This window comes from Danio rerio, chromosome 14 (genome assembly GCF_049306965.1).
Source record: "Danio rerio strain Tuebingen ecotype United States chromosome 14, GRCz12tu, whole genome shotgun sequence".
Classification (NCBI taxonomy): domain Eukaryota; kingdom Metazoa; phylum Chordata; class Actinopteri; order Cypriniformes; family Danionidae; genus Danio; species Danio rerio.
In genome coordinates, this window is record NC_133189.1 from 11,352,227 (window position 1) to 11,375,938 (window position 23,712).

Consider the following 23,712-nt stretch of genomic DNA (forward strand, 5'->3'; position numbering starts at 1 on the left):
CAAATGAATCACTCATCCTTGAAACACAAATGAATACAACTTTCTGTTATTCCACCACATATTTGAAGACATTTCAAGGTGTTGGTAAAAAAAGACTGTGGAGTAATGCATATAGAAAAAGAGGTAAAGTCTTCTGTAGACACACATTGGCTGTATGATTGTGATAATACATTTTATGCAATTTAGCGAAAGCTTAGTCACTTGTTTGACATCTGGAAAGAAATATAACTGGCATGTTTGAGCTTTTTTAAACCATATTTGGTGTGCTCTATACATTTACTTTGGCCAGTTGTTTACCTTCACCGGCCACTTTATTAGGTACACCCATCCAACTGCTCGTTAATGCAAATTTGTTAATAGCCAATCACATGGCAGCAATTCAATGCATTTAGGCATCTAGAAATGGTCAAGATGATCTGCTGCAGTTCAAAACAAGCATCAGAATGGGAAAGAAAGGTGATTTAAGTGACTTTGAACGTGGCATAATTGGTGCCAGACAGGCTGGTCTGAGTATTTTAGAAACTGCTGATCTACTGGGATTTTTACGCACAACCTTCTCAAGGGGTTTACAGAGAATTGTCAGAAAAGGAGAAAATATCAAGTGAGCTGCAGTTCTGTGGGCGCAAATGCCTTGTTGAAGTCAGAGGAGAATGGCCAGACTGGTTCGAGCTGATTGAAAGGCAGTAACTCAAATAACAACTCGTTACAACTGAGGTATGCAAAAGAGCATCTCTGAATGCACAACAAGTCAACCCTTGAAGCGGATGGGCAACAACAGCAAAAGAACACACCAGGTGCCACTCCTGTCGGCTTAGAACAGGAAATCTGCTTCGACATTCGGATGGTAGGATCAGAATTTGGCCTAAACATGAAAGCATGGATCCATCCTGCCTTGTATCAATGGTTCAGGCTGGGGGTGTAATGGTGTGGGGGATATTTTCTTGGCACACTTTGGGCCCATTAGTACCAATTAAGCATCATGTCAATGCTACAGCCTACCTGAGCCTAAATCTTTTTATGAGCACAATGTATCTCTCTTCTGATAGCTACTTCCAGCAGAATAGCTGGAAAATAGCTGGTCATAAAACATCTTAGACAGGTTTTCTTGAACATGACAATAAGTTAACTGTACTTAAATGGCCTCCACAGTCACCAGATCTCAATCCAAAAGAGCACCTTTGGGAAGTGGTGAAACTGGAGATTAGCATCATGGATGTGGAGCTGACAAATCTTGTCAATATGGAGCAAAATCTCTGAGGAATATTTCCAGTACCTTGTTGAATCTATGCCACAAATGATTAAGGCAGTTCTGAAGGCAAATGGGGTCCAACCCGGTCCTAAAAAGGTGTACCTATTAAAGTGGCCGGTGGGTGTATGTGAGAACATAAGTAAAATGTTAATCATTGATACAAGATACATCAATCAAATATGTCATCATTGAGCAGGGAATGCTGTCCAAAACCAACATTTGTTTAACAAATTATTTTTATAATCTTGTATTGATACTAGTTTTAAGACTTATTGAAGAAAAAGCAGCTCTTTAGCTGGACATGACCAGAGATGGAAAGAGTACTGAAAAATTATACTCAAGTAAAAGTACCATTTCTTGCCTAAAAATGTAGCGCAAGTAGAGACAAATTATTTGTTGTAAATATTACTCAAACTATGAGTAAAAAGTAGCCCTTTCAAAAGTACTCAAGTGTAGTGAGTATTACGCTGTAAAACGTTGATGATTTACATGTAATTTGTGCATGTGCGTGTAAACGTAACATTCTGTAGTGCACATCTAGTTATTGCTCAGCAGGCACACAACGACATAAGACATTAACATTAGGTTAGATTTAGGTTGTGATGTCAGATAACCTCAATTCAAGTCTGGCCAGCATCAAAGGAGAACGTTATTTGGATGTCCAATAATGATGTCAAATGACAATGATATATGGTTGATTTTAGGTTGTGTTGAAAAGTGACCAATATCCAATTGGTCAAATACTGACATTTATTCCTCAGGTATGACAACCAAAATCCAACGTGTGATAGACGCCATACTGGTAACATCCACACAACGTCAAGCTGTAACATCATAAGAAGTTGATATTTGGTTGGTTTTAGGTTGGAGGTTGGCCTAACCTTCAGTTCTGGCGTCAACATGATTTTCATTTCCAAACAAAATGCTACGTCTCCACGAAAACTTGGGTACAATGTCATTCTAACGCCATGCTGACGTTTTGTGCCTGCTGGGTGTTTAAGGCCATTTCAATCATCTTACAGTAAACATCCGTCATCTTCTCATCAGTTACATGCATCTAAACAGTCTCGGACTAAACAGAGTCAATGCATGTAAAAACTTCTTGGACACTTTTTTCAAACAGTTTTTGCATTTATAAATGTGATTATGATGCGATTTACCTTCTATGTGTGATTTGATTGGACAGGAACTAAAGGGGGGATTTTTCTAATCCTTATAGGCAGGAAAAAATAAAGTAGTGACTGCAGGTTGAAGGAAAATAGTGGAGTAAAAGTACCAATTACTGCACTAAAAATGTGCTCAAGCAAGAGTAAAAATACAAAACTATTAAAACTACTTAGTAAATTATAATTTCTGAGAAAAACTACTCAATTGCAGTCATTTGAGTATTTGTAGTTAGTTACTTCACACCACTGGACATGACAATACATTTTTGAAGGTTAAGTGACCTCAGTAGTAGGTGACAGGCTTAATAGCTTGTATATCACCAAGGTCTTTGCTAAGAATCTGTCCTGAGGGCTCATCTCATCAAGATTTTACTGTAACTGACCGTGAAGGACTGTGTTGTGGTAGTTCATTGTGTAAGTGAACTTAACATTTTCTTTTGAAATATAAAAACAGTTTTTATTCCAACCAAACAAGAAATCCAAAAAAAGGCTTCCACCAGAAGTTTTTTTTTATTTTTTTTTATAGAAAAAAACGCGTCTGGTCCAAAAAGCTGCAACAAATGAAAAGCAGCCAACTGATTCAAGAACTTCTTACCTATAAGGCTTTAAATAGTTTAGCTCTTGTTTATCTAACCAACCTTCTTTCTCGCTACAATCCAACCCTCTCTTTAAAATCTCAAAACTATTTGGTAGCACCCAGAATAGCAAAGTCCACTAAAAGAAGGTGAACGTTTTTATATATGGCTCCTAAACTCTGAAATAGCCTTCCTGATAATGTCTGAGGCTCAGACACAGTCTCTCAGCTCAAAACTAGATTAAACACTTATCTTAAGTAAAGCATCTGCATAATGCATCACATAACTGTAGCATGCGTAAGTGTGCTCCATGCATGTACTGTAAGTGGACTGGACAAATCACCTGTAAGACACACTCTTCCTGTCTTAATGCACCAGGCACTTTGTTAGAAATACGTCTATGTTTTTTATGTTTGTTTATATAGCACCTCTTTTTTTATAGAACTTAATTTTCACATTGACATTAATATCTCGTTCAAACACATTATCAACGCAGCTACGCTAATTAATTTCTTTGCTCTCTTTTTCCACCTGTGGATGCTCATCCACTTCTAGAGTTTGTTCAGAGGCACTTAATGAGATCCAAGACCTGTGAAGAGATGATGCCAGCCAACTAAGGACTTTGAGGACAACATATTTACTTAATACACAAATCGACATCTACTCTATGTACAATATAACAGCAGGTTAACTATATATATATATATATATATATATATATATATATATATATATATATATATATATATATATATATATATATATACATATATATACAGTTGAAGTCAGAATTATTACCCCCCCCTGAATTATTATCACCTGTTTATTTTTTCCCCAATTTCTGTTTAATGGAGGGAAGAATGTTTCAACACATTTCTAAGCATAATAGTTTTTAAAACCTATTTTTAATAACTGATTTATTTTATCTTTGGCATGCTGACAGTAAATAATATTTTACTTGATATTTTTCAAGACACTTCTATACAGCTTAAAGTGACATTTAAAGGCTTAACTAGGTTAATAAGGTGAACTAGTCAGGTTAGGGTAATTAGGCAAGTTATTCTATAACGATGGTTTGTTCTGTACAATATCAAAAATCTTCTATTATTACTCTAATAATAGAATAATAGTTATATTACTGATATTATAGTTTTCTAGTCGAAATAAAACAAATAAGACTTTTTCAAGAAGAAAAAATATTATCAGACATACTGTGAAAATTTCCTTGCTCTTCTAAATACCATTTGGGAAATATTTAAAAAAGAATAAAAAAAATCAAAAGGGGGCTAATAATTCTGACTTCAACTGTATATATATGAAGTTTAACTGATAAAGTTATTCATTACTAGTGAATTAGTTAACGTCATTAGTAACTAATAAAGTTATAACAGTTATAACTTATTAACTTAACTTCTGATTTTGATAATGACTGTAATGCAATAATGTGCACCTTTTGTAAAGCTGCTTTGAAATAATGATTATTGTGAAAAGCGATATAAAGATAAACTTGTATTGAAAAGCACGCAATCTGCACCTACATAAGAGGACTGGTTTATCCATTTTTTTTACTTCACTTCGTCACACTCGCACTCTGATTCGTTGCTGAATAATCAATGAGAGCGACGGCCAATGCAGTTGACAGCCAATACAGATTCTACATGCTGAATCAGGCCAATATGATCTGATGTTAACCAAACGAGGCGATGTGTGAATCACTCCAAACCAACTAGCCAGATCAGTGCTGACCGACAGACCAATAAAGACCAATAGACAACTGTCTTTCTGTGTCACAGCCAGGGGCGGACTGGGACAAAAAAATCAGCGCTGGCACTGTAGGCAAACCAGCCCACATTACCACACCGAAATAATGTGGACATATTAAACCCATTTATAACAAATTTACACATACATTCATTTCATTCATTCATTTTCTTTGTGGCTTAGTCCCTTTATTAATCTGGGGTTGCCATAGTGGAATCAACCACCAACTTATCCAGCACATGTTTTATGCAGCAATGCCCTCCTAGCTGCATCCCATTACAGGGAAACACCCATACAACACACAAACACTACAGACAATTTAGCCTACCCAATTCACCTATAGCGCTTGTCTTTGGACTTGTGGGGGAGCACCCGGAGGAAACCCACGCCAACATGGGGAGAACATGCAAACTCCACACAGAAATGCCAACTGACCCAGCTGAGGCTCGAACCAGCAACCCACTTGCTGTAAGGTGACAGCGCTACCCACCCCCTTTCGAGAATATTTCAGTTAATTTTATGCTTTTGGCAGGGTCTGATTTTAGAGCCATTCATTTATTTTTTTTGCTTTCTCTGAGCTTTTCGGCACCGCCTTTCCTTTTTTTACGGTCCATCTCTGTCAATTAGCTTGTGTTGCACTTACTGTTTGTTTGACATTCTAGCCAGATTTTGATAACATCCGCAAAATCTGATTGGGATTGGGTCGGCCTATCTCAAAACCAGCCGGCTGTCCCGATTGGGCCAACTTTTATTATTATTTATATTATCATTTTCATAATATTCACAAAGATAAAAGCTGCCTGCATGTAAAAACAATACATATTTATTTTATTTTTTTTATTTAAAAAAAAAAAAAAAGAAAACGACGCACGTTTAAAAAATAGTCCGGCCCTTGCCAGATGGCCAATCCACCCCTTGTCCCAGCCCCAGGTTAAGATTGAAGTTCCTAAGTACTGTGCCAACACAGTTTATCACCTTTTATCAAACTCCAATAAATCAGCAACTTTTCCATTCAACACCCAACACTATACTGACAAATTCTGCTTTTTGACGGCATATACAGTGGAAGTCAGAATTATTATTATTATATATATATATATATATATATATATATATATATATATATATATATATTTAAAATATAAGTACTAATTAGCATAGAGAAAGTTATTTTATTTATTTATTTTTTACAGATTATAAGCATTGTAGTTTTAATAACTAATTTCCAATAACTTTTTTATCATCACAATTAAGATAGTACCTAATATTTTTCTAGCTCTTTTGCAAGATACTAGTTTCTAACCTAAAGTGAAATTTAAAGGCTTAAATATAGGTAATAGTTAATTAGGTTAGCTAGGCAAGTTTAGTTAATTAGGCAAGTTTTTTGGATAACAGTGGTTTGTTCTGTAGCTAATGGAAAAAAAAAATTACTTAAAGGGGCTAATAATATCGACCTTGCAATTTTCTTTTAAAATATAAAAACTGAGGATCTACACGATGGCACAGTGGTTACTACTGTTGCCTCACAGCAAGAAGGTCACTGGTTAGAGTCCTGGCTGAGCCAGTTGGCATTTCTGTGTGGAGTTTGCATGTTCTCTCTGTGTTCACGTGGGTTTCCTCCAGATGCTCCAGGTTTAATTCACAGTCCAAAGACATGCAGCATAGGTAAGTTACATAAACTAAATTAGCCAAAGTGTGTGAATGTGAGAGTGTATGGGTGTTTCCCAGTACTGGGTTGCGACTGGAAGGACAACTGTGTAAAACTTTGCTGTGTAAAACATATGCTGGAATAGTTCATTCTGCTGTGACAACCCCTGTAAATAATGGACTAAGCCGAAGGAAAATGAATGAGTGAATATAAAAACTAAATTGTTTTTATTCCAACCAAACAAACAAACAAAAAAATCCTACAAAAGAAAAACAAATATTATAGGAAATTTACAGGAGGGCTAATAATTCTGATTGTATATGCTACTCTGACACTGTAACACTGTTTCATGCCAGGCACACACATCTAAGAAGGCTGCACATGGTCGTAATGTTATGTTGTATTAATATACACAGTTGAAGTCAGAATTATTAGTCCCTCTGAATTATTAGAGCCCCTGTTTTTTTTTTTTTTTCCAATTTCTGTTTAACAGAAAGAAGATTTTATCAACACATTTCTAAACATAATAGTTTTAAAAACTCCTTTCTAATAACTGATTTATTTCATCCTTGCCATGATGATAGTAAATAATATTTTACTAGATATTTTAAGACATTTCTCTAAGCCTAAAGTGACATTTAAAGGCTTTACTAGGTTAATTAGGTTAACTAGGCAGGTTAGGGTAATTAGGCAAGTTATTGTATAACGATGGTTTGTTCTGTAGACTATCGAAAAAAAAATTGTTTAAAGGGGCTAATCATTTTGACCTTAAAATCTTATTTAAAAAATTAATAACTGCTTTTATTCTAGCTGAGATAAAACAAATAAGACTTTCCCCAGAAGAAAAAATATTATCAGTTATACTGTGAACTTGTCCTTGCTCTGTTAAACATCATTTGGCAAAAAAAAATTGAAAGGGGGGCTAATAATTCTGACTTCAACTGTATATAAAGTCTGGTTGCTGTTCAGTTATCTATAAAATAAATATTATATTGCAGGCATTGCTTTGTCCTGTTGTCATTAGTGACGAGACAAATATCAATCACCATTTCACTGAATATTCATTTAGCTTTATAACTAGCTAATTTAATTTGCATTAAACCTGTAAATGTATTTGTTTTTACATTTTATTAAACAGAGGGTGGCACGGTGGCTCAGTGGTTAGCACTTCTGCTGCACAGCAAGAAGGTTGCTGGTTCGAGCCCCTGCTGGTTTCCCTTTTGGTGCTCCACAATTCAAAGACATGCTATAAGTGAATTGAATATACTAAATTGGGGGTAGTGTATGCATGTGTGTGTGAAGTAGTGTGGTACTTGGTTGTGGCTGGCAGGGCATCCACTGCGTAAAACATATGCTGGAATAGTTGGCGGTTCATTCCACTGTGGCAACCTCTGAAATAGAGACTAAGCCAAAAGAAAATGAATGAATGAAACAGAATTTGAATGATAATCAGAATAACTTCATGTGAGATGTGAGGAACGAGAGGGAGAGATAGTGATACATTATCCTTTTTTATTCATGTATTTGTTTGCTTGTTTGTTTGTAAAGGTAAACACATCTGTTCTGAGAACTCACTCTTCAGGGGCTCAGACAGCCTGATACTTAACTCTCAAACACTAGAGGGTGCAAATTATCTCAGGACTTGTACATATAAATCAATTTTTCAAGCAGGCCAAAAAAACCTGAACTGCCAGTGTTTGACAAATAGACACTCATTATGTGGTTAACCGTGATTTTTTTTTTTCATGTTGCTTTCATTTTTAGAAAATAACTGAGTTAACTTTCTGCCTAAATGGTCAGTGCCGTGCGCAGTGCGTTCATGGAGTTATTCATTATAGTTCAAACATTGGACAGGAAACCGGAAGAACATTTATGATACCAGACGAACCATGAGATCTTCATCAGTAATAATCAATACACCCTGCACATGAACAACAAACTGTTTTAGTTATTTGATCCAGATTTTTCAGAGCAATAGTTTGGAATTTCCAAACACGATCCGAACACAAACTCAGTAGTGGACAAAGCAATGGAAAACAAAGGAATAAATAACTTGGTATAAATGATAGAGGCTTAGGTTGTAAAATCGATTCCTTGCTTTTATGATAATGCTAATTTTTACATTCAATCTAGAGGTAAACTCAGAGGACAAAAAGACTGACCCAATTTCTGTGCTTTGGTGTTTTCTGAGTACAAACTATGCAAAAATAAAGATTTTTTACCTATACCAATTCAGTAAATAAAGAGTAATTGTGCAAATCATTGTTCAGTGTGCTTTTAGTTGACAGGGAACATACTACAGAAATTTGGCTAGCGCTGTGGTAAATTGAATAAAAAAGAAATCTAAACAAAAGTTCTTCCAGAATGTTTTGGTTCAGAGTAATCTGATTAACGTCAGTCAAACTTTTTAGTCATCAAACTTAAAAAAAAATATATATATGCTACTATTTTTTTCAAGCTCAGAGATCATTTGTTCACCCAGACATCAAAATTCAGTTTTTTTCCTCATGTCGTTCCGATTTCCTGAGACCTTTTCCAGAACACAGTTAAAGATATTTTAGAAGAAATCTAACAGCTGTCTTAGACCCAATCCCAATTCTACTCCTTAGCCATTCCCCTTCATGTGAACGCGCAAAACGAAGGGTAGGAGTATCCCAATTCTTTTTAGTTTGAAGGCGTAAAGCTAAGAGGAAGGGCTGGATACCCCTTTAAACTTAATCAGAACCACACTCGAAACCAAGGGGTAAGAAAATTTCCCAGAATACGCCATCTACAGCGGCAGTATAGCTGCACCCGGAGTAAGTACCACAATTTAGTATTTTTTGTCATTATTATGAATTTTTACAACAATCAAGCATGTTTTAATACATTCGTAACGGTGTTCGCTTTTTATCGTCAAGTTAAAAAAAAAAAAAACGCAAAAATAAAAAACGCTTAATTTCGCTATCTATAATCCATAATAATAACTCCTGTACAGCAGTCCCGCAACATTCTGACACTCAATGACACTGGAATACCCTGTAAGAAAAGTCTAGTGGCTGGGAATGGCCTTTTTACATTAGCCCCTTTCACACATATAGACCTTTCCGGAAAATTACCAGCAATTTTCCAGGAAAGGTCTGTATGTGTGAACAGGCCCTTTTTGAAAATACCGGTAAATTCGTTACGGCTTTTAAAAAGAAAGAGAAGTCCAGTAATTAGCAGGAATGCTGAGCTGTGGAAATGCATAAGGAAGACTGGCGGAAAAGAGGGCGTTTACATCTAGAACGCTCTGACATAAGACGTCTACTTTAGCCAATCAGAACACGCATTCACATCCATGCTGTTTATGAGAATAAAAACCTGTGAATATATTTCCAGACACATTTATTTGCTAGATGTAAGTTAGATAACATTTCTCTACATTCTTAATGCCAACTGGGTAAAAAAAAATATTGATAAAATGCGTATGATAAACCGCCGTTTGTTCACCTTCAAGCTCTGACGCGTGAGCACGTAAAGCAGTCGGTGAGCACCAGCACACACACATATTATGTACATCTCGACATGCGAAAGTGTTCCTCCATATGTTTTCATCGAAGTTGTTCACAAAACTGATTCATCCACAGAGTTTGTAATGTAGTCAAATGTTTACAAATACAAAGCCAGCCATTTAGAGCTCATCTCTGGTAATGATGTCAGAATTTACCAGGATTTTGCAATGCATGTGTGAATGCTCTTTTCTGGAAAAATTCCGTAATGTCCTTGCCTGTGTGAACAGCACTTTTATGAATTTACTGGTAAAGTCGTTCTGGAAATTTTCCGGATATTTACCGGTATCCCTGTGTGAAAGATCTAGTGTCTTGCTATAATGTTAATGTTGTTTTGGTGTGTTTACACCAATATGGCCACTGTGTAAATGCACACTACAGTTACGATCTTATTGCCACAATAAATCGTTATGGTAACAAAATATATGCCTTCAGTAATTTCCAAAAAATAAATATAAAAAAATAAAGCAACGGGAATTACTATAGCAGTCACAATCTTCTGATCACATATGAAGCAAGAGATCACGATGACATATGATGACGTGTGCAGGTGCTGTAGTGCTGTCCCTTCTCTTAGGGGTACATTTTGAAGCCCTTCCCTTTAACACTCTGTTTCAAGGGCCAAGGGGAAGGGCAAGGGGTAGGGGTACAAAAATAGAATTGGGATTGGGGCTGATTCTCCATAGTCAGCAATGGTCCAGAGATGTTCAAAGTCAAGAAAAGTACACAATAACTGCGTTCACACTGAAGGCAGCAAGAGTGTCAAAGTTTGCTATGGTTGCCTTGGCGACAACTCTGTCTACCTTTACAGCTTCGCTGGCGAGAGGGTCAAACTTGGCTACAAAGATCTCTTATTTAAAGGGGCCATTGCAGCATATCAGCAAATCAGTTACATTTCCTAGTGGAGGACTAGTGGAGCTGCAAAACGATAGAGTTGCTCTTCAGTGTTTTGGCTTTCAGCAGTGACATTAACATTACACTGAACTGAACTAAACTGAACTTCAACTGTGATAAAGGTTTTAATTTACTAGAATTGTCATCCATGTTAAACTACACTGACAGAATATAAATTGTAAAATGTGCTATAGAAATAAAGATGAAACTGAAATTACATGTGTACACTAAAGTCTAAATTTCTCTACTTGGAATTGCAGTCTATTTTCTTTAAATTGTATTGCGAAGATGAACAAAAGTCTCAGAGGATTGGAACATGAGGGTTTATTAATTTTTGGGTGAACTAACTCCTTTCATGTTACAAATAAAAATAGAAGTTAAATATTCTCAAAACTGGCTGGACTTTTCTAAGCAGTCAGATGTACAATCGGCACTGACAACAATAATAACCTTAACTGCATATTAACAAGTTAAAAACCTATCAGAGAACCAGTAAGAGAACCATGGTGGAATATAGTTAGAATAACCTGACTTCAAGTTGATCATTTAGAAAAGTGGCAGAAATCATCTGTTGAACTGCATCCCAATCATCACAAATACTGCAGAAGACCTATTGGAACCCACATGGACCCACGATTCTCACAGAAATCAGTCAAGTTTAGTGAAGGAAAAACCATGGTTAGGGGTTATATTCAATTTAGGGGCATGGGAGAGTTCTGCAGAGAGGTATCAAGACATTTCTGCTGCCCATTACATTACAAACCACAGGAGAGGGAAAACTCTTCAGCAGGATAGCCCTTCTTCTCAAACTTCAGCCTCCACATCAAAGATCCTGAAAGCAAAGACTGTCAAGGTGCTCCAGGATTGGCCAAACCAGTCACCAGGCATGAACATTATCGAGGATGTCTGGGGGGAGTTTGAGGAGGCATTGAAGATGAATCCAAAGGTTCTTGATGAACTCTGGGAGTCCTGCAAGAACGCTTTCTTTGCCATTCCAGATTACTTTATTAATAAGTTATTTGAGCCATTGCAGAGATGTATGGATCCAGTCGTCCAAGCTCACGGGAGTCATACACATTATTAAACCTTTTTCCACTGCACCATGACTTTATATTCTATTCTCTTCATTACTTCTGTTAAGTGACAAGACTTTTGTCTCAGCAAAGTCAGATCTTACTGTTCTAATTAAATAAAAAAAAAATCATGATCGTTTTTTATTTTGGCAAAATATGCATAATCTAGAGCAGTGGTTTTCAAACTGTGGTACGTGTACCACTAGTGGTACGCAGGCTTACTTCTAGTGGTACACGGAGGAATCCCTGAATAATGAAAGAAAATTTGAATTTAATTTTAATCATTTGATGCGTATGATAACACAAATGTGATCAGCATTGGCTGTTCTCTAAAGCCTATGATCAAAGTGCTGTGCTTAGAATGTTTACTTTAGTGCATCATTTCATTAGCTGCTAAAAACCAATTCAATTGGCGCAGAACTAGAGAAAGAGGTGTATGGTGCTTGCAGAGCAGATACGTGTTAGAGAAGTGTTCCCCTAACCTTGGACCACAGACTGGCTCTTGTCTAAAGATCAATTGGTACCAGGATGCACAAATAATCATAAATTATTTATGTTTTATTTATAATCTCAGTCTGATTGATCATTTAAAATAAAAATAAAAATGATTCTTGGTCACTTGAGCACCAAAATTTGACCAACTGGCTAGCAAAACAAATAAGTACTGCATCACGATGCGCTTGTGTATTCCAGACGTCCCCAATTGAAAACATCTTAAATTTTCAGAATGCCGCACCACAATTCACATGACAAGAACCGACTGATCAGCTTTATATTTTGTATGTAATGTAATTTTGTTGAATGAATATGACTCTGCCTGGAACTGTGCAGTGCTGTAACTGCTTATTTTGGCCAACTATGCTACCTTATTTTAATACTGGTCATTATTGTAACGACGGGGTGGAGTGACAGATACAACTTGAGGTAAGATGCAATATGCAGGTTTATTCAGCGTCAGGCAAGCAGTGGTCAAATCGGGTACAAACGGGTATGTGCAGGCAAATCCAAAATCGTCGTAGTTTAAACAGGCAACAGGTCACAAGGCAGGCGGCTAAACAGGATAACAGGGATACAAGGCTAAGGTCTAACACAGAGAAACAAGACAAGGAAACGCGTTGTAATGTCACACTCGGGTAAACAAGACTCGGCACCCTGGAAGGGTGAAAGAGTGGCTTATGAATGGTTTGTATCAGTCTCTGACAAGGTGCAGCTGGTGATTGTAATCAGGGTAGATGAATGAGCAGGCGTGCGTGTCTGGGAGAAGTGCATGTATGAATGTGTAGTCCTAGGGAATGCGGAAGTGTAGTCCTGAGAGTTCGTGTGAGAACCAGCGATGTCTGGAAAGCGATCGCTGGCTGTGTGACAATTATGGTGGTACTTGGAGAGACAATATTTTTCTGAGATGGTACTTGGTGAAAAAAGTTTGAGAACCGCTGATCTAGAGGCCTCTGTCTATCATATAAGCCATGTCTGATTTCAAATGTTCAACTAGAAGTCAAGTTATTATTCGCTGTTCCAAAACTTGGATAACCGACAAGACTTTTGTCAGGTATTGTACTATGCTAATCTTTAAATACAAACTCATGGTGAGATAGTATATATTCAGGTTGTGTTATTATTTCCTAATTGTATCCTTGTACCAGTGCAGTAAGATAACACAGCATCAAAAACAGATTTTAGTTTGTCGTGGCATACCATGTTTCTCCTTGTAAAGAGATTTTACAAGTGTGGCTCTTATGCAAGTCTAAACATTTCCATATTTTGAACCTTTGCTAATTGAGAGATATTAACAGTGTTAACACATCACTATGCAGATGAAAACGTTTTAAGCTTTTAAAGGCAGGTGGTGAATATTAAAAGTTGCTCCTTATGTAATAGATGACCTATCATTGCAGGTGCTGGGATGTCAGATGGTAAGCAGAGAAGAGGAGGTTTTAAAGTTGTTCTGCGCGTTCTGGTAGTTCTCGTTAACAGATGCCAGAGAAACTTGAATCTTATGTCCGATTGTGTTAGGCAAGGAGAAAATAATTATGCAATTACAATTAGATTTGGTCGTTTTTTTCATGAGGTAGTGAATTAGTGAGGGAATTGTTATGAATAAACACTTGTTTTAGTTAGAAATGTCTGTGCTGTTTGTCCTTAAAGATTTGCGCCAAGATTTGACCAATGGTAACCACAGGTGTACATCATCTCACTCACATGTGAACTGATGCTTCAAAACCACAGAATGTCACAACACATTTCGTCTTCATTTTAAGCACTAGGTCTTTAAGGGGTGATGATCTTTGCTTCAAATTGTGGAGACACACTTAAATACATTTAATACTATCTGATGTTACTCAACATAGTTCAGTCTGTAGGGCATGTTTCGTATAAGTCTCAAATAAGGTCAAACAGTCACAGCTGGCATTGATATGATTGACTCAATATGTGAAAGTTGCACATTTAAGGTTAATAGAAAAAAATTAAAATAAAGGCTAATGATGAAAGCCAATTTTAAGAGGAATCTAGCTGTTTCTCAATATGGGTTCTTCAGCGGCCTTGCGTCCTCGTGCAACGTCATCATCAGCTGCCAAAGTTCAGTTCCAGTACTAAAGACCGCAAGTACGGAGGACGCGTGAAACATCACGGATGGGTTCTTGATATCGAGGATGCACCGATGCAGACTTGAGCACCGATCTCGCTTTAGAATGTTGCCCAGTTAAATGTGACCCTTGGCCAACAGCCAAAAAATACATTGTATGGGTCAAACATTTTATGTCAAAAATCATTAGGATAATAAAGATTAAGTTCCATGAGGAGATTTTGTCAATTTCATACTGTAAATATATCAAGACATAGCTTTTGATTATTATTGTCTAAGTAATTAATTTGGACAATTTTAAATGTGGGCGGCACAGTATGCTCAGTGGTTAGCACTGCTTCCTCACTTTAAGAAAGTCTTGGCTGGGCCAGTTGACATTTCATCCGGGTGCTCCGGTTTCCCCCACAGTCCTAAGACATGCGCTATATAGGGCCAGACAGAATCTGCAAACATTTTTTGGTATTTCTGCACAGAATTTTGGTAAAAATCTGCAGATTTATGCGGAATGATTTTGGGATATCATAACTAAAACCTTAATATATGAAATAAAAAGTAATACCTTTTTAACTTGTATTTAATGTTTACAATGCAAATCCAATTGGATCCACTTTATTTGGTAAACAAAGCAAATTCTCTCATATAATATATCTACTAAAAGACAGAACATATTACTTTAAAAACTATATTGTAAATAAACCATATAAATTATTTCATATTACTCAATTATATTGCTGAAAATTTTTTAGAACTCAGTAAATATGAATTTACACACATTTACACGAGTGAATACACAGAATCAATGATGGGCTAAAAATCTGCAGAAATCTGCACGCACAGATTCCATGTGGGCCTAGCTATAGCTAAATTGGGTAAACAAAATTGGCTGTAATGTATGAGTGTGTGTGTGAATGTGAGTTTATGGGTGTTTCCCAGTACTGGGTTGTGGCCGGAAGGGCATTCGCTGCACCCTGAACATATGCCTGAATAGTTCTCTGAGGAGACCTCTGATAAATTAAGGACTAAGGGCTCTATTTTGACGGTCCATGCGCAGCGCGCAAAACGCAGGGCGCAAACGCTTTCAGGGCGTGTCAGAACGCATTTTTGCTAATTTACGGACAGGAAAATCTGCTTTGCGCCAAGGCACATGGTCTAAAAGGGTTGAGTTTATTTTCTTAATGAGTTATAGGTGTGTTTTGAAAATAAACCAATTAGAGTCTCATCACCCATTCCCTTTAAGAGCCAGCTGTGTCGCGCCAAGAGCGCATTCACTATTAACAGGACGTAAAGTAAGTCTAAGTGGAAAAACTGAGCATTTCACAAGCAAACAGTTAACAGTTAACAGTTTTTTTTTTTACAGAAAACTGTTAAACAGCATCTACTGCGTGAGAATGAGAGATAATGGATCACTTTCACTTTCGCTCTTGGATAGGGAAACCTTTATGCACAGAAATCAATTAGTCTATAAATAATTAATTTCATTTGTTAAGCGCAAATATTCGTTTGAAAACTATTTCTAAATTTAGTTCTAATTTCCAGCAAACGAATAAATGAACAATAATAACGAAGTGTGTTCAAAAACCTGAGTTATATGCTAAAACACATGCTGTGCCCCTTATGGTCTAAAACCTGACAGGTGGGCAAATCTAAGCTTGTTTTTAATAAAACAAATATAAATATGGATATAATAAATAATACTGCTAATAATAATAACATTATACAAAAGCAAATTGTTATGTATGAACTGAAAAAGCGTCCTGAGATGAAGAAGTCATAAAAGCAGTGGTTTTTCATATTTTTGTAGGCTAGAAAATAATATGTTTTGTAATATTTTAATCCTTTATATTTATATTCTCTATCTATTCTTATTATATCCTATATATATCCTAAATATTTAAATTTGTTCATATGTAAAGATATTTGCCTATTGCTCTCTTGTGCGAATTGAGCAGTGTGTAAGCGGTGGAGTTTAGACAGGGTTTGTTTTGGTCTAATGAAAAATCTATTTTAGTTTCTCAAAATAGCAACGCGCCAGCAGTGCGCCTCAGATTGCCTCCCTTTTTAGACCAGAACGCCTATGGACGCACATATGAGCGCAAATGCATTTGCTATTTAAACAGCGTAGCGCAACGCCTCAAAACGACTCTTGCGCCCAGCTGAAACTACCAAACAAGTATTGCGCCACGCCTTGCGCCACATTGCGCCGGGTGTATGATAGGGCCCAAAGCCAAAGGAAAATGAATAAATGAACTTTAAATGCAATTCTCTTAATCTTTGCAGTTTTGTTAACTCTCTGATTACAGATATTTTAAATAAAATTTAAATTGTTGCAATTCATCCAAATATTGTTTTAACAAATCATAAATAAATCTAAAGCTTTCATTTGATGTACAAAATCTCAATGTCAAAAGAATGAGAGTGTCTCTTTACCCCAAGCATTGAATACACATCCCTGCAACATTTTAAAATCATTCATTCATTTTCTTTTCGGCTTAGTGCCTTTATTAATCTGGGGTCGCCACAGTGGAATGAACCGCCAGTTTACCCAGCATGTTTTACGCAGCGGATGTCCTTCTAGGTGCAACCCATCTCAGGGAAAACATTTTAAAATGCTTTGCAAAATCCTAAAATTACAAAAGAAACAACAAATAATGGTTTTAACTATCTGCTGTACATCCTTTAACTCTAGTGCTGAACTGATCTGAATCAACATTGACCTGACTCAAGCTCAATTACTCTATTGTGCTGCCTTTCTTATAACTGTTATAACTCAATTGAATGTTACAAATGTATGAACTTGTTGGTCAGAACTAAATTGACACATTAATGCAGTCTTGGTGAAGCAGTGGCGCAGTAAGTAGTGCTGTCACCTCACAGCAAGAAGGTCGCTGGGTCGCTGGTTCGAGCCTCGGCTCAGTTGGCGTTTCTGTGTGGAGTTTGCATGTTTTCCCTGCGTTTGTGTGGGTTACCTCCGGGTGCTCCGATTTCCCCCACAGTCCAAAGACATGCGGTACAGGTGAATTGGGAAGGCTAAATTGTCAGTAGTGTATGTGTGTGGATGTTTCCCAGACATGGGTTGTGGCTGGAAGGGCATCCACTGCGTAAAAACTTGCTGGATAAGTTGGCGGTTCATTCCGCTGTGGTGACCCCGGATTAATAAAGGGACTAAGCCGACAAGAAAATGAATAAATGAATGCAGTCTTGACCTACCAGATACTAGTTGTCTTTCAGAGCTGCTGTACAGCAGAATTTAAATGGGCTCAAAAGTTAAGTTTCAATATTAGACATTGCAGTTTTATTGTTGATCTTTATATAGCTAATTCGGTACCATCTGTTTTGTATTAAGCATTATAGAAATAAAAGTGACATGACTAAGATCCTGCCCTAATCAAACCCACTTGAACAAGCTAGAATAGGTATTTAGGGTTACTAGAAAGCTGCTGACTGGTGAGTTAGATACATGCTGGAGCTATGACAATATTACAAATTTGGCTGCTGGTCACACTGTAAACAAACAGGATGTCAGATATCAAAACAGATTCCAGTTCCAGTGGGTTAAAGTCCAAGGTGGAGGCAGGAGGATCAGAAGAATTGGTGGGATTGATGGAGCTGGAGACCATAAAGGACTAAACAATAGTGGAGCTGGTGAAGCATGGAAGCACCAAGGTAGAGTAGTTGAAGCAGTTGAGTAGTTGTAGCACAATTGCAAGGCACTTGAAATGGTATGATTTATTTTGAACTAATCGAAGGCAGCATGTTAAGGTTAATAACAGCTTATCAGAGATTAAAGAAAGCACAGGTGCTCCCCCAGGCTGTGCTAGCTGCCCAATTTTGTTTATGCTGTTTACAAATGACAGTGTAAGTCAGGCGTGTCCAAACTTGGTCCTGAAGGGCCAGTGTCTTGCATATTTTAGCCTCAACACACCTGCCAGGATGTTTAAAAAAAGCCTAGTAAGAGCTTGATTAGCTAGCCCAGGTGTGTCTGATTGAGGATTGAACAAAGTTTTGCAGGACACCGGCCCTCCAGGACAGAGTTTGGACACCCCTGGTGTAAAGCTGCGGTCACACTGCACTTTTCTCCCCATAGATGATAATGCGTCATACCGGAAACACAAGCTTGTGTGACAAGTTTTCACAGTTTGCTGTGTTGCAAAATTCAAGCTTGGTGAACTCCCAGGTGGTCTAGTGGTTAGGATGCAGCACTCTCACCGCCGTGGCCCTGGTTCAATTCCCGGTCAGGGAACTAACTTTGACCTGGGTATTGACACGTCTCTCTGCAACTGGGTTATGGACTTTCTGACTAACAGACCTAAGAATGTTAGATCAGACCACATCTGCTCCATCACCGTCACACTCAACACTGGTGTACCACTGGTGTGCTGAGCCCTTTTCTCTACTCCTTTTTACCATGGACTGTAGGCCTGTGAACAGACCTAACACCATCATCAAATTTGCAGATGACACCACAGTGATTGGTCTAATCAGCAACAATAATGAGACGGCCTACAGGGAGGAGATACAGCATCTGGCCATCGACAATAATCTGCTTTTTAACATCATCGAGCTCATTGTGGACTTCAGGAAGGGACAAACAGGCTTACATAATCCCATCCACATCAATGGGATGGCCATTGAGCCTGTCTCATCCTTAAAGTTCCTGGGGACCCACATCTCAAAGGACCTTTCCTGGACCACCAACACCTCCAGCCTGGTCAAGAAGACTCACCCGCGCCAATTTTTCTTAAGGCAACTTTAGAAGAACGAGGTTTCATCAGCCATCTTGGTGAACTTCTACCACTGCACAATAGAAAGCATTCTGACCAACTATGTCACAGTCTGGTATGGAAGTAGCTCTGTTGCTAAGCGTAAGGCACTGCAACGGGTGGTGAAAACTGCCCAACACATCACAAGGACCACACTGCCAACCACAGGGCATCCAGAAGAAACACTGTCTGCGCCAAGCATGCAGTATTCCTAAGGATTCCTCTCACCCTGCTCACAGACTGTTTTCTCTCCTGCCTTCCGGCAGGCGCTTCAGGATCTCCCGGACAAAAACCAGCAGACTGAGGAACAGCTTTTCCCCCACAACTGTCTACCTTCAGAACTCTGCCCCTCACTGACTCTTTTGCCTCCCAAAACACCCCCCAATCTCCTCTAACTTATAATCCTCACAATCACTGCACTATTTAACATTTGCACATTTAAAAATTGCACATATTCATTGCACTACATTGCAGTGATTCATTTATTTGAACTGTACATAACTACTGTACATGTACATTTGTAATTATGTTTATCTATCTGCACACTTCTGATTAACTGCAATATGTACATATATTCATTTATTGTAAATCTCTGTTCATAGCTAATACAACCTGTATATAATTTTCAGAGTACATCCATCTGTAAATACCCACATAGTTTTTCTATACCTGCACTTTATAACTTATACCTGTATCCTGCACTTGCTGCTATTGCACTGCTGGTTAGACCTAAACTGCATTTTGTTTTCTTGTACTTATACTTGTGCAATGACAATAAAGTTGAAACTAATCTAATCTCTGATCTGCGAAATCGCATCACATGATTGCGTGAGACCAATCGAAGATCAAAACATGACCTCACCACAATCATGCTGCGGTCACACTAGAGTTTATGCTTGTGAAATTCTGTTGTACAGCGCAGCGGAAAACGGCAAAAAAAGATCATGTTTTGATCTTCTATTGGTCTCATACAATCATGTGATGCGATTTCGCAGGTCAAAGTTCTCCAAGTTTGAACTTTCCAATGCAGCAAACTGCGAAACTTGACGCATGAGTTTGCGTTTCCGGTCTGACGCATTCGCGTGCATATGAATGGAGGTATATAGGGAGAAAAGTGCAGTGACCGCAGCTTCACTCCAATCCCGATCACCTGAGTACTAATCAGTCATGCACTTACACACCAATCCCAAACATTGCTCCAGCACCTGAATTAAGCTGCGGTCACACTCTACTTGTCTTCCTATGGACTTCCATTCATTCGAACGCGAATGCGTCAGTCAGGAAACGCAGGGTTATGCGTCAAGTTTCGCAGGTTGTTGCGGTGCAAAGTTCAAGCTTGGTGAACTCTGACCTGCGAAATTGCATCACTTGACTGCGTGAGACCAATCGAGGATCAAAACATGACCTCTCTGGACAAAATTTTTAAACATGGAGCAATCGCTTGCTTTTTTAAATGTCTAATAAGCTTGTTTAATTCCGACCCTTTTTGCAGCGCCGCACAGCAGGATATTGCTTGCTCAAACTCTAATGTGAGCGCAGCTTTACCCTCACCAACCCTCACTTAGTGTTCGGCCTTGTTGCTAGTAAGAAGGACTGCACGCTCATCATGGTCAGTTTCTAGGTCTATTATCCAAGTTCACTTACCTCTCTTGTGCTCTTTGATCTTCAGTGTCTGTGTTTCTCCTTCCCAGTGTGGTTTCTCCTGGCCCCTCCAAATTCGCTTTCCCAAATCCATCTACCTGTGTGCCTGGCCACAGTGGATCTCCTCAGGTCCCTCTGATCCATCTGTTCATCTCTAACCATCCTGTAAAGCATCTACATTCAGTTCTGTTTACCCTGCCATTCTATATATATATAAAATCTGGTTAAACTTACATCTCTGGGTCTCGTCTCCTTCTGTGACAAAAGATGACACAGCTGTACTTAGCCTTGTGTATAAAGACAGTAACCCCCCAATCTACCATTTAGAGGTTGAAAGGTTTGTGAAGTGGTGCGATTTTAAACCACCTTTTTATTAAAATCAACAAAGATGAAGAAAAGACATTTGATCCAATGTCTATTGGTATCTATTTGGACACCATGAAACAAGTGCACACTTGCTTACCTGAGGTCCATATGTAGATAGTATTAGTTGTCATGTGCAACAGTGATTGCCTTTTTATTTTTATTCAAAGATTGAGAGTGTTTGGGATTTAGTAAAAAGTTATATTATTTTACCAAGCTGTGATTGAAAGCATAATACGCTATGGATTTACTGTGAGGTATAGAAACATTACAGCTCAATCTAATGCCAAGCTTGGATGTTTGGTAAAGACAGAAATGGGAATCATAGGGAAAAGGGAATATTGATTCTTTATATCATTCTATGAACAATCAGTTCTTGATAAAGCTATTAAAATACTATCTGACCTCTTGCATGCAGTAGTTTAGTTTGTGAGTACCAGTTATTGCCTTCTGGTATACAATACAGACTGCCTGTTTCATTTTAATAATTTTACCTACATCAATTTGACTCTTAAATATGTATTTTTTTCTTTTTGAATACGTGTTGATTTGTATTATGTCTGTTTTGTCTAGTGTTTGCAAATGCGGGCTTAAGGTCCAAGACAAATTTCCCCACTGGGGACAATAAAGTGTATAAAGCAAGTACAGTAACGTCAACAGAATGATCCCAATGGAACCTAAAACCATGGTAGAGCAGGTTATGGCTTCTTAGTCATGACAGGGATCTTAGGAATAGAACTCTCAGCAGCTAGCTCTCTCTGAAACTCTCACATGGTCGCCCACTGAAGCTAAGCAGGGTTGTGCCTTGTTAGTACCTGGATGGAAAAAGCCATTGGAAAACTATGATGATGTTGAAAGATGTGCTAGTGAGACCAGCAGGCAATGCTTGCCCTGTGGTCTGTGTGAGTCTGAATGCCCCAAAATATAGACAAGGACACTAGACTGTTAGTGAGCAACGTTCTTTGGATGAGACATTACACCGAGGTCCTCTCTGTGGTCATTTAAAGAATGTCCTTTGAAATGAGTCGTGTCCCCAGAATCCTTACGATAGTGGCTCCAAAATCACCTAATTGACTTCATCACCTCTCAAGCAATAAGTTGGTGTGTGGACTATTGTAAGTATGTGCATGGTGTCTTGTGGACTTTGTCTTTGGCAAGCATAGAGTATGGCAACATTACACTGTTTTATCATACATTTATTGTAAAAAAAATAAACTAATTTAAGTCTGATCATTTATAAATAATTTTATCTAGTGGCAGGTCGCTGATAAACATATAGATTACTTAGAACTTTAAATCTGCCATTATACGGACTACAAATCAGAGCATGCACCTTTCACACACACACACCGGTTCCTGATTCTGTCTGACTTAAACAGCACACACGCATCATTACTGAGTCTTTTTATACTGAATTGTGAACATTATGATGCATTTTCCTTGCCTTGTCAGTTTTGACCCTCTCAGAGCCGCTAGAGCCATGTGACTTCCCAGAGCCACCAGAGCCGTGTGACTTCTCAGAGCTTCCTGAACCAAAGCCTTCTGACCCACTGGGCTTAAATGAACTGCCAGTGCCTCCTGAACCAAAGCGTCCCTGATCCACATGGGTTAAATGAACTGCCAGTGTCTTCTAAACCCAAGCCTTCTGATCCACTGGGGTTAGCTGAAATGCTAGTGCTTCATATATGAGAGCCTCCTGATCCACTGTAGGTGTATGACCCACCTGTGCCTGCTGAAACAAAGACCTACTTCAGCTCCATGCTCCAGGCCCTCTGCAGATCTACGCTCTAGGACCTCCACAGCTCCACACTCCAGGCCCACGTCTGCGGCAGGGACCTGGCCTTCTATACCGCCCGCTGTTCCGCCTCCTGGACTGTAGTTGTAGCATCTGGAATCCGCTTCTAATGGGAGGGGGTTAGAACTAGCGATCTAGCAACTGCAGATCACTGATAAACACGTAGATCGCTTAGAACTACAAATCCACTATTTTATGGAACACAAATCCCAGCATGCACCGTGCACACACACACACACACACCAGTTCCTGATTCTGTCTGATTGCAAACAATCAAAGCTGTAGCTGCTCATGGACTGATCACAGGACTATTTAACAGCACACACACACACATCACTGCTGAGTCTTGTGATACTGAATTGTGAGCATTACGTCACATTTTCCTTACCTTGCCGGTTTATTCATGTCTGCTGCCTGCCTTCTGAGAACGTACCTATTATTTGTTTATGACTCTGGAATATCTGCATATACCCATGCATATTGCCACTGTGTTGACTGTTGCCTCTTTGACCATTGTTTAATAAACCTGTCAATGGATCCGCACTCCTTTGTCAGTGTCCCATTCTCACTAATCAGGTTGTCTTATAGTACTTCACAATTTAATAATACAACATTTTATAATAGCTTCACAGTAATAATCATAAATTAAAAAGTTTCCAAAAAATATTATTTA

General features: G+C 38.2%; 1 protein-coding gene across 1 annotated transcript in view; it reads right to left on the reverse strand.

The window, feature by feature from the left end:
- LOC141377706 (uncharacterized) overlaps positions 1–23,712 on the reverse strand; it is a 43,135-nt gene that overhangs the window by 17,876 nt on the left and 1,547 nt on the right. The window contains exons 2-3 of the mRNA XM_073922590.1: positions 22,968–23,145; positions 22,689–22,838 (exon numbers count right to left, since the gene is read on the reverse strand). Of these exons, the coding sequence (XP_073778691.1) occupies positions 22,689–22,838; positions 22,968–23,145 (328 nt within the window). The remainder of the gene's footprint in view (positions 1–22,688; positions 22,839–22,967; positions 23,146–23,712) is intronic.